Source organism: Heterodontus francisci, chromosome 9 (genome assembly GCF_036365525.1).
Source record: "Heterodontus francisci isolate sHetFra1 chromosome 9, sHetFra1.hap1, whole genome shotgun sequence".
Lineage (NCBI taxonomy): Eukaryota > Metazoa > Chordata > Chondrichthyes > Heterodontiformes > Heterodontidae > Heterodontus > Heterodontus francisci.
Window position 1 is genome coordinate 92,501,277 of NC_090379.1, and position 12,493 is coordinate 92,513,769.

At 41.7% G+C, this 12,493-nt stretch overlaps 1 protein-coding gene across 4 annotated transcripts in view; it reads left to right on the plus strand.

Annotated features, from left to right (window-relative positions):
• Window positions 1-12,493, plus strand: part of dcaf5 (ddb1 and cul4 associated factor 5) — a 135,405-nt gene that overhangs the window by 64,880 nt on the left and 58,032 nt on the right. For all 4 annotated transcript variants that reach the window (XM_068039504.1, XM_068039506.1, XM_068039505.1 and 1 more), the window contains one exon: window positions 10,944-11,157. In XM_068039504.1, coding sequence (XP_067895605.1) covers window positions 10,944-11,157 — 214 coding nt within the window. The remainder of the gene's footprint in view (window positions 1-10,943; window positions 11,158-12,493) is intronic.

Consider the following 12,493-nt stretch of genomic DNA (forward strand, 5'->3'; position numbering starts at 1 on the left):
TCTCAGTAATTTGCAATACAACATCAGACAGCTCTCACAAGGGAAAAGATAGCACCAGCAATTCGACACGTTCATCAAGTACCTGCAGCAAACTCTGATACAGGAATGTTTCTTGTACTTCAACAACTTTACCAAGAAGATTGGTGAAGAAATGGCGAAGATGGTTCGAAACACCATAGCTGAACATGGATTAGATTTCCAACTCTGTCGTAGGCAAGCTTATCTTGATGGAGCCAACGTAGGAGGAGGAAGTGCTCCAGCTCAGCAACTCTTGGTATTGAAAGTGAGCTAAAAAAAACTCTGTAGATTTAAATAACATTACTGATTCATTTGCTGAGAGAAAGGCAGTACTATTATATATTGAAAGTCTTAAATTATACTGAGATTTGGAAACTTTTAAACTTCTATTTTCTCTACTGTCTGTTTTATTATAACAGATAAGTTTCTTTCATAAATTTGGCCCCTCCCCCCAAGCATGATGGGACTTTGGCACAGTTGGTGACTTTACCCTCCTGTTGTCAGTGGTGGTTGATTTTGTACCATTACCTTCTGGCATTTTCTAATTTAATAGAAGTGATGAAATGCAGTAGTAGAACTTCAGCTCAGTGCTGTTTTCATACTTGCATTTTACAGATCAGCTGATTAACCCTTTCCAAGGACACCATGTTTATCCACCAGCCTTTTATTTCAGCTGTTGGGAGTAAGACAACAGATGCTGTCGCTTTTCATACCACCTAATAATTGATTGCATCGCTGACTTTGTAAATTCATTTTGGCTCTTTGTAACAAGTATTATTTGTTTTGATACCCTTCTTAAAATGCAGCATAGTATTTCAATCTCCCTACTCCTGCAATGGTCCCTATTTACCTCTTTTCTCTTAAATTGCATTATTTTTGTCTTTGGGAACATTTTGAGAGGAGTTCTATGTAATTTACGAGCTGAAATGTAAAACTTGCAATTAATGTTTCCTTGATTGAGAGTTCTGTACCAATAAACATAAGCATTACCCAAGTACAAAATTTTCATTTTAGGTGGTTTAAGATCTTGGACAAATAGACTATTAACCACCAGCATCGCAAAGCATATCTGGAAACTAAGCTAATTCTCGTTCCAGGCTTGCTTAATCCACAGATTAAGAGTTTTGATGTAGAATAAGCATAGTTTGAGCAGGGAGCCTCTCCCACAATCGCTTTTCTTTGAATCTTTATCCAATTTAAGTTTGACCCTGACTACTTGTAATAGTGGATAAAGAGTTCTTCTAACACTAACGTTTGTGGCAAAATATGACAGCAAGCCAAATTGACTATATATTTAAATATAGCCTATTTCAGGAGTCCAGGGTAACAACAGTAGGAAGTGACTTGTGTTTAGTAAGCAGAAAAGTAATTGTCCAGTTTGAGGACTGTAGTGTAATCCAGGCTGAAACTGGAGCAGCCACTGAATTGAAATCATTTTTTTCTCACCAAACTTGATGTCCTGAGCATCTACTCTGGAAAGGATGAAAACATACTCTACCTTTTGTTTTAATGTTTTGAAGAATTGCTGGCAATCAAATACACATCAGCTTTATTCCCTGAAACATAAACTGTGGTGGAGCGCTTGCACTAAAACCACTCCACTTACAGCGTAATTTTTTTTTTGGCTAACCTGTGTGACAAAGGCAACATATGACCAGGAGTAAGGCCATTAGCTCCTTGAGCCTGTTCCACCACTCAATTAGATGATGGCTAATTTGCACCACAGCTCTGTTTACTGCCTTTGTTCCAAATTCTAAATACCCATCACCCCAGAGCAGCCTACCTCTAATTTTAAGGTTATGCTCCTTGTTCTGAACTCTCCACCAGAGGCAATAGTTTCTTTCCATCTACCTATCAAAATTTTTGAATCACCATAAACACCCCAATTAGATCTCCCCTTAATCTTCTCGGCACAGGGCAATGCAAGCCTAGCGTGTGCAGCCTGTCACCGTAATTTAACCCTTTACCTTTACTCTTTATCATTCTGGTGAATCTGCATTGCATTCTCTCCAAGGTCAGTATATCCTACTTGAAGTGCAGTGTCCAGAACTGAATGTAGTAGAATCGTAGACTGGTTACAGTACAGAAGGGGGCTATTTGGCCTGCTGTAATGCAGGCTCGCTGCAAGAGTAACGCAGCTGGTCCCATTTCCCGGTTTGTTTCCCCGTAGCCCTGAAAATATATTCTCTTCAGATAATTTTCCAATATCCTTTTGAAAGCCACGATGGAATCTGCCTCGACCACACTCTCAGGCATTCCACATCTTAACCACTCACTGCGTAGAAGTGTTTTTCCTCATGTTGCCTTTGGTTCTTTTGCCATTCACCTTAAATCCTCTAGTTCTGAACCCTTCTGCCAATGGGAACAGTTTCTCCCTATTTACTCTGTCCAGACCACTGAGGATTTTGAACACCTCTATCAAATCTCCTCTCAACCTTCTCTAAGGAGAACAACCCCAGCTTCTCCAGTCTGTCCTCATAGCTGAAGTTCCTCATCCCTAGAACTATTCTTGCAAATCTTTTCTGCTCCCTCTCTAATGCCTTCACATCCTTCCAAAGATGTGGTGCCTAGAATTGGACACAGTATTCCAGTTAAGGCTGAATTAGTGTTTTATAAAGGTTCACCATGGCTTCCTTGCTTTTGTATTCTATGCCTCTATTTAAAAAGCCCACGATCCTGTATGCCTTATTAACCACTTTCTCAACCTGCCACCTTCAGCAATTTGTGCACATATACCCCCAAGTTCCTCTTCTCCTGCACCACCTTCAGAATTGTAGCCTTTATTTTATATTGTGTTCGCCTTTTTTCTCCTAAAATGTATCACTTCACACTTTTCTGCATTAAATTTCATCTGCCACATGTCCGCCAATTCCACCAGTCTGTCTATGTCCACTTGAAGTCTGTCTCTATCCAGCTCACAGTTCACAATACTTGCAGCCTTTGTGTCGTCTGCAAATGTTGAAATTGTGCCTTGCAAACCCAAGTTTAGGTCATTAATATAGATCAAGAAAAGCAGTGGTCCTAACGCTGACCCCTGGGGAACCTGACTATATACCTTTCTCCAATCCGAAAAATTCAGCACTACTCTCTGTTTCCTGTCACACAGGCAACTTCATATCCATGCTGTCCCTTTCCCTTTTATCCCTGGGGTTTTAACTTTGCTGACGAGCCTGTTTTGTGGCACTTTATCTCCTCATCCTTCATCAACCCTCTCTGTTACCTCATCAAAAGATTCAATCAAGTTAGTTAAACACGATTTGCCTCCAACAGGTTTGTGCTGGCTTTCCTTAATTCATCCACATTTGTCCAAGTGACACTTAATTTTGTTCCAGATTATTATTTCTTAAAGCTTTCCCACCACCGAGGTTAAACTGACTGGCCTGTAGTTGCTGAGCTTATCCTTGCACCCTTTTTTGAACAAGTGTGTAACATTTTTCAGTTCCCCAGTCCTCTGGCACCACTCCTGTATTTAAGGAGGATTGGAAGATTTTGGCCAGTACCTCCGCAATTTCCGCCCTTACTTCCCTCAGCTCACTACCACCTTCTCAAGGGCAATTAGGCATGGGAAATAAATGCTGGCCTGGCTAGAGACGCCCAAAATCCCATGAATGAATTTTTAAAAAAGCATCCTTGGATGCATCCCTTCTGGCCCTGGCGACTAATCAACTTCAAGTACAGCCAGCCTTTCTAACACGTTATCAATTTTTATCCTGTCCAGTGTCTCAACTACCTCCTCTTTCACTATGACTTTGGCAGCATCTTCTTCCTTTGTAAAGACAGGTGCAAAGTACTCATTTAGTTCATCAGCCACTCCATCTTTCTTTCTTGATACCTAAATCTCCTTTTTGGTCCTTAATCATCCTCGCTCCTCCCATTACCACTTTTTTACTATTTATATGCCAATAGAAGATTTTTGGATTTCCTTTTATGTTAGCTGCCAGTTTCTTCTAAAACACTCTGTCTGCTTCTCTAATTTCTTTTTCACTTGCCCTCTGAACTTTCTATATTCAACTTGCTTCTCACTTGTATTATCAACCTGACGTCTGTCATACGCACCCTTTTTCTGCTTCATCTTACTCTCTATCTCTTTTGTCATTCAGGGAGTTCTGACTTTGTTTGTCCTACCTTCCTCCTCATGGGTATGTACCTCAACTGTTCTCAAACTATCTCCTATTTAAAGGCAGCTCATTGTTCTGCTACAGTTCTGCCTGCCAATCTTTGATTCCAATTTACCTGAGCCAGATTCGTTCTCACTGCACTGAAATTGGCCCTCCTCCAATTAATTATTTTTACTCTAGATTGCTTCTTGTCCTTTTCCATTGTTAACTTAAACCGTATGGTACTATGATCACTGTCTCCTAACTGTTCCCCTAGACAACTGATCCACTTGATCCAAATCATTCCCCAGAACCAGATCCAGCAATCCCTCCTTCCTCATTGGACTGGCAACAAACTTATCTAGAAAATTCTCTTGTTCTAGATTGGTATAACCAGAGCTTTTATACAACTTTAGCATAACTTCTACCCCTTTGTAATCCAGCTCCCTTGGGATAAAGGCCAGCATTCCATTAGCCTTTTGAAATTATTTTTTGTACTTATCCACTAGCTTTTAGACACAGACCCCTAAATCTCTCTCCGCCTTCACAGTGCCTAGCTTTTTACCATTTAGCAAATACAGTGATCTATCTTTCTTGGGTCCAAACTGTATAAGCTCGCACTTCCCCACATTGACCTCCATCTGCCACAATTTTGCCCACACATTTAATCTATCAATGTCCCTTTGCAACTTTCTGCTCTCAGCTACACTCTTATTGTACACCTAACTTAGTGATAAACTTAAAAGATGGCTCTCTATTCCTTTATCTAAGTCATTGATAAATATGTGAAAAGTTGAGGTCCCAGTACAGATCCCTGGGGACACCACGAGTCACATCCTGCCAATCGGAATACTCTCTCTCTTTGGCCTCCTTGTCTCGAGAGACAATGGGTAAGCGCCTGGAGGTGGTCAGTGGTTTGTGGAGCAGCGCCTGGAGTGGCTATAAAGGCCAATTCTAGAGTGACAGACTCTTCGGAATACATAGTCATTGTCCCTACTCTCTGTCTCCTACCTCCTAATCGATTTCACACCCTTATGTGGGATTGTTTCAAGAGGTTCATACCCTCAACTATATCTAATGACTTGTTCTTAACTTGAAAAGAGTTGAAAATTTGACTCCTCTTTGGAGCCCAAGAAATTTAATGTTGTATTTGATACTGCTCAGATCGAAGCTTGCCACTCCTGAGGCTGCAGTGCAGTTGGGAGATTCTTCAATCAGTGGTCTTCAGTCTGGCATAAATTCCAATAGCAGTGGAGATAGGGCAGAAGATAAGGCGCTCAAATTCTTTGCTGTCTGATGTCTGCTAACGAAAGTTATATTTCCTTGTAAGGAAGGTTGTGATGTGGTTTTGCTTGCCTCACTCAATGTTCTTTGCTTGATAACAATATTTTCAGAGTATCAATTACCAGAGATTTAAAATCCAAGTCCTCGCACAGTGGTTATGTTATTGGACCAGTAATCCAGAAGCTTGGACTAATAATTTGGAGACATGAGTTCAAATCCCACAATGGCAGTCTGGGAACTTGAATTTAGTTAATTTAGTAAATCTGGAATTAATAGATAGTGTTTGTAATGGTGATCATGAAGCCTTTGGATTGTCGCAAGCACTTAGTTGCATCAAACAGCTACAATAAGATACACGAAGAATAAATCCAGATGAACCACACGACATCCCCTAAGTATCTGATTTGGATATGACAAATACAACCCTGCAAAGTCCTCCTCACTACCCTCTGGGAATTGTGCCAAAGAAAAGCTGTCCCACAGGCATGCTGTGCCCATCGGGGCTCAGATAGTAGTGATGTTACTGAGCCACTCTTGGTGATGAATGAACATTGAAGTCAGTTACCCAGAGTAAATTCCTAGTATGGGTATAATTCTGTGAGATGATGATTGGCCGAGGTCCCAGACTCCTTCATTACCATCATGTTCTACCGGCAAGACAGGCTCATCAGAGGTGGCAGCACAATGATATACAGACTGGAGGGAGTGGCCCTGGGAGTCTTCAACATTGAGTCCTGACACCATAAAGTCTATTGTCTTCAGGCCAAACGTAAGCAAGGAAACCTCCTGTTGATACCACTTGCTGCCCTCCCTCAGCTAATGAATCACTACTCCTCCATGTTGAACACCACTTGGAAAAAGTATGAGGGTAGAAAGAGCACAGAATGTACTCTGGTGAGGAACTTCAATATACATTACCTTGAGTGGCTTGGCCGTATCACTGCTGATCAAGTCTTGAAGGGCCTAGCTGCCAGATTGGGCATGCGGCAGATGGTGAAAGAACTAAAACAATGGGAAATACTTGACTACTTCCTCGCCAATCTACCTGTTCTAGATGCATTTGTCCATGACATCGTTCTTGTAGAGACAAAGTCCCATCTTGCCACTGAGGACATTCTCCATTGTGTGGTATGTTGCCACCACCGTACTCGATGGGATAGTTTCAGAATAGACATAGTAGCTCAGAACTGGGCTCCATGAGGGACGTGGGCCATCAGCAGCAAGAGAATTGTATCCTACCACAATCTAATCTCGTGGCCTGGCATATCCCTCACTTTACCATTACCGTCAAACCAGACAAGGAACCCTAATCCAATGAGGAATGTAGAAGAGCATGTCAGGACCAGGCAAACCTAAAAATAATGTACCAACCTGGTGAAGATACAAGACTGAACTACAACATGCATACTAAAGAGCAGAAGCAACATGCTGTGGACAGAGCAAAGCAATCCCACAACCAACGGCTCTGCAGCCCTGCCACAACCAGTCGTGAATGGTGGTGGATAATTAAAGAACTAACAGGAGGAGGCTCCTTGAACATTCCCATTCTAAATGTTGGCAGAGCCCAGCACATGAATGCAAAGGCCAAGGCTGAAGCATTTGCAACCATCTTCAGCCAGATGTACCAAGTGGGCGGCCCATCTCTGCCTTGGCCTGAGTATCCCACTATCACAGATGGTCAATCTTGAGCCAATTTAACTCACTCCATGTGATATCAAGAAACAGCTGAGCACACTGGATACAGAAAAGGCTATGGGCCCTGATAACAGCTCGACTGTAGTGCTGAAGATCTGTGCTTCAGAACTAGTTGTGCTTCTAGCCAAGCTGTTCCAGTACAGCTACGACACTGGCATCTACCCAATAATGTGGAAAATTGTCTAGCTATGTCCAGTCCACAAAAAGTGCAACAAATCCAATCCAGCCGATTACCATCCCATTAGTCTACTCTTGATCATCAGCAAATTAATGGAAGATGCCCTTGAAGATGTTATCAGGTGGCACTTACTCAGTAATAACCTGTTCACTGATGCTAGTTTGGATTGTGCTAGGACAACTCGGCTCCAGACCTCATTGCGGCCTTGGTCCAAGCATGGACAAAAGCTGAATTCCAGCGGTGAGGCGAGAGTGGCTGCCCTTGACATCAAGGCAACATTTTGAGCAAGTGTGGCATCAAGGAGCCTTAATAAAATTGAAGTCAGTTTGAAGCAGAGGAAAACTGTTCACTGGCTGGAGTCATACCTAGCACAAAGGAAGATGGTGTGGTTGTTGGAGGCCAATCATCTCAGCCCCAGGACACCACTGCAGGAGTTCCTCGGGGCAGTGAGCTACGCCAAACCATCTTCAGTTGCTTCATCAATGACCTTCCCTCCGTCATAAGGTCAGAAGTCAGGATTTTCACTAACGATTGCACAGTGTTCAGTTCCATTCACAACTCTGCAGATAATGAAGCAGTCTGTGTCCACACGCAGCAAAGTCTGGACAATGTTCAGGCTTGGGCTGATAAGTGGCCAGTAGCATTCACGCCACACAAGTGTCAAGCAATGGCAATCTCCAACAAGAGAGAGTCTAACCACCTCCCCTTGACATTCAACAGCACTACTATTGCTGAATCCCCCACCATCAACATCCTGGAGATCACCATTGAGCACAAATATAACTGGACCAACCATGTAAATACTGTAGTTACAAGATCAGAGGCTGGGTATTCTACGGTAATTCACCTCCTGACTCCCCAAAGCCTGTCAACCATCTACAAGGCACAAGTCAGGAATGTGATGGATTACTCCCCACTGGCCTGAATGAGTGCAGCTCCAACAATGCTCATGAAACTTGACATCATCCAGAACAAAACAGCCTGCTTGATTGGCATCCATCCACCACATTAAACATTCACACCAGCGGTGCACTGTGGCTGCAGTGAGTGCCATCTACAAGATGCACCGAGCAAGGCTTGTTCAACAGCACCTTTCAAACTCGTGATGTCTACCGCCTGGAAGAACAAGGCAGTAGACACGTGGGAACAGCACGACCTGTAAGATCCCTCCAAGTCACACGCCATCTCAACTTGGAACTATATCGTCATTCCTTCATTGTTGCTGGGTTATAATCCTGGAACTCCCTACCTAACAGCAATGTGGGAGTACCTATGCCAAAAGGACTGCAGCAGTTCCAGAAGGCGGCTCACCATCACCTTCTCTAGGACAATTAGAAATGGGCAGTAAATGTTGGCCTTGCCAGCAACACCCACATACCATGAATGATTTAAAAAAGAAATATTTACTTCCCTAAAGTGTTATTGGGTAGTGAGATGCAGATTTGGGGAGAGTGGCTGGGCCATTGAACATATTCAAGGCTGAGTTAGATAGATTCTTGATAGACAAGGGAGTCAAGTGTTATGGGGGACAGACAGGAAAGTGGAGTTGAGGCCACATTCAGGTCAGCCATAATCTGATCAAATGGCAGTGCGGGCTCAAGGGGCCAAATCACCTACTCCTCCTAATTCATATACTACGCATGTTCAAGTGCTAGCTGTAAGATTCAAGTGGTCTAATTTGTTCACTGCAATCTAGACAATTACTGTATCATATGTAGTTTTAGTTTAAATGCATTATAGCACTTTCTTCTGTATATTTTTAATTGTTGTGGCTACAAGTGGTGCTGGACTTAATTGTAGAAATGCTTTATTTTGCTTGTTGTACTCGGAAGGTCTTGTGTGTTAGGGGCCTAATGACTAGGAGATGAGAACTTTTGGCTTCGGGCAGTTCAGACCAGGTCTTCTCTGTTGAAGGCTGAGAATTCATTTGGAGGTTTGTTGGAATTTTCCCCAGGGATTTCTTGGGGACCAGATCAGAAGGGGAGATATTGGATGACTGTTCAGTTTATTAGCTGAAGTGCTTCAAGATGCATGTTTCTAAGGGAGAAGTGGGAGTTTGTAAGTGCTTTGAGTTATTTTTGAGTTATTCTTGCAGTCTTCCTTGAGTTGATCTTGTTAAAACTATGGAGCCATCTGACTTTCACCCTACTGTGCAACCGCACCAGTGAGCCAAGTGCATCCATTTCTGTAGAACATGCTGTCAAGGAAGTGAAGTTGGCTGGGCAAGGGAGTTCTGACAAATGTTCAGCTGGATCTCCCCTTGCAGATTTTCATCGAAGTTTACAGGGTGGCTAAGGATCTGGGCATTTTTTTGTTGGCATTGGATGGAAATGTTTTTACAGGGCAACTTGACATAATTGTATTATTGCCATGAGTAAAACTAACCAAAATTAAACCTGTTCAATTTCCTATTCTGGTTCCCCATTCACAATCCCACACCACACACGATACCAGACTCCGTGTTCGCCAACTAAGACTGGAAATTTATCGCGACAGCTCTTGTGGGATACTTATGGCACATCGTGTATACTAATTGATGTGTTCATTACTTTTAACATGTCTTCTCATGTTCTATAATAAGCTTTACATCCTCAGGGATAAAAACAAGAAATGCTGGAATCACTCAGCAGGTCTGGCAGCATCTGTGAAAAGAGAAGCAGAGTTAACGTTTCGGGTCAGTGACCCTTCTTTGGAACCGAAGAAGGGTCACTGACCCGAAACGTTAACTCTGCTTCTCTTTTCACAGATGCTGCCAGACCTGCTGAGTGATTCTAGCATTTCTTGTTTTTATTTCAGATTTCCAGCATCCGCAGTATTTTGCTTTTACATCCTCAGGGGTTCACCAATAACTAACCTAGTGCATATCCTCTTGTAGGTTAAGATTATTTTCTAATTTTGAATTCTCTATACAGAATAGCAGGTACATTGAAAAATTAGGGAATTTGAATGTAACTGAGGAAATGTCGTAATTAGAGAAAAAGATGTATTGCATCCAGAAATCTTTGTGATTGATGTTGAATTTTGTTTCATAGCAGACATGAATTAGTGATTACCTTTCTATTCCTAATTGTTTTACGTTAGGATTCTTGTCTTTTAAAGAGGTTTTGGATGATGTCAAAGCTAATACTTGGGGGAGGGGGGTGCTGTGTGTTGCTTGGGCAGTGAAGGTAGAAGAATTGAGAGATTTATGAGTTTGGCATGTGGAGCAAAATACTGAAGTAAGGCAGCGAGGAAGCTTCAGCGGTACCACACTGAACACCTTTGATTTAAATCCAGAGTGAAAGAGTAGACTTGACTGGTATTTTAACTGTATTTTCTTTAATTGTGTTTTATTATCTGTTTGCCAGTGTGCTATATTTCTGAATTTGAGGATAATGTGACTACTTACCCTATCAGATGAACTTCTGTTTAATCTCTTGTACAAATCTGCAATCAATTAGTTGTGGTATAAAAATCACGATTGCTCAACAAACATAGTGTTCACATGTCTTAATCGGGATTGATTTTTCTATAGAGACATTGGTTGCTTGTTTGAAGCAGATAGGTTTGTAGTGCATCTCTGCATAACATAACATAAACACATGGCAGAGGTAAATACTCTAATAATCAAAATTTCTGCAGGTGAGTAGTTTACTAGGATATGTTTTGTAACCCCTGTGTTCTTCTTGTAGCTCCTTGCTCCGTTATGGAGGAAAACTTCCCATGCAGAGTGCCATGAGTGTCCGCTTCAATAGTAGTGGGACCCAGCTGTTGGCACTGCGGCGTCGCCTGCCTCCAGTATTATATGACATTCACTCGCCACAGTCTGTGTTTGAGTTTGATAACCAAGGATATTTCAATTCCTGCACTATGAAGAGCTGTTGCTTTGCAGGAGACCGTGATCAAGTAAGTGAAAATCATTTAAAAGGAATGACTGGGAAAGTAGCTTTTAGCTACTTAAATTCACATCTGATGGGGTCTGAGAGACCTTAAAAGTAAGCTAATAGCTCAACATTGCATGAAATTGTTTGTGGAATTGCTCAATCAAGCTATATGTCCTTATTTAAAAGCGGATGTGGTGTTGCTGCATAAATGTATGCCGTTTTAGGGAAAATATCACTGTTCAGTAATCTGTTGAACAATATAAGCAATTGCATGAACAAATGTCATACTTTTTTAAAAAAACACATTTACTCCTAGTGCGGGATAAAATCAGTACCACACCAAGATTTGGAAACTTTTCCAGGGAGGTAAAATGCCTGTGTTTCCTATTTGCACATGTCAGACATATTTCTCATGCATTTAAACAGTCAATTATTCTGTTGCTGTTATTCAGTGCAGCAGTATGTTTGGAATGTCTAGTGGACTTGTTACATTTTCATTCTCTGTCTTGTGAGAGTTTTGCATTTTTGGGTGAGCTCATAGATTAGACTTTTGAGTATTATTGTAGTGTCCATAAATTACTTTAGTTCTCTTCTTTTGAGTAAATGGGAGTCAACCAAAATGTCACAGATTTTAATGAGGTGTTCCTTAGCAAAGTTGAGCAGAAGATTAGTCTTTATGTAACAGAGTAAGTATTAGGTTTAGGACTACTGTTCATGTTAAGAGTTGGCAGCAGAGGGTTGCACCGCTGAGTGTGCATCACTTGGTATTTGGGTAAAGCAGATCACTTAGCATGAAAACATCAATGTACTGTTATGAATGGTGGACTTCGTAACATGATAATGGTTTTAAAAATTATGATTTTTAAAAGTTTAAGATGGAGTCCAGAAGGTCAGGGACCTCGCATCCACTCTGCTGAAGGACAAGACAGATCAAAGACTTTTTTTGAAAAAAAGAGAGACTGCAGGGGTAACACCTGAAGAACAATAGGCTTTGCCCTTCCAGACTTTCAGTTCGTAAAACAAGGAGTCAGTGATTCTGAAGATGCAAATATACCAAGCAGCTGTTAACATCCGGGAACAATGGAAAGCCCAGACCCTGTGAAACCAGACTTCTGGATTTTGCGTATTTGAACAGGACAATAAACTATTGTCTTATGAGTCCAAATAAATTTAACAGATTTTCCAAAGGCAGACAGGCTGTAATAAGGGAACCCACTGGTTGCAGCCTGAGGACAGGCTGTAAGGATGACAACCAGCAGTTGCAGCCTCAAGAGAGAGAGAGGAGACATCTACTCTCAGGAGCTTAATCCAGCAAAAGGATGTGAAGAATTGAACCAGTTTTCAAAGTTGAAGCTTGT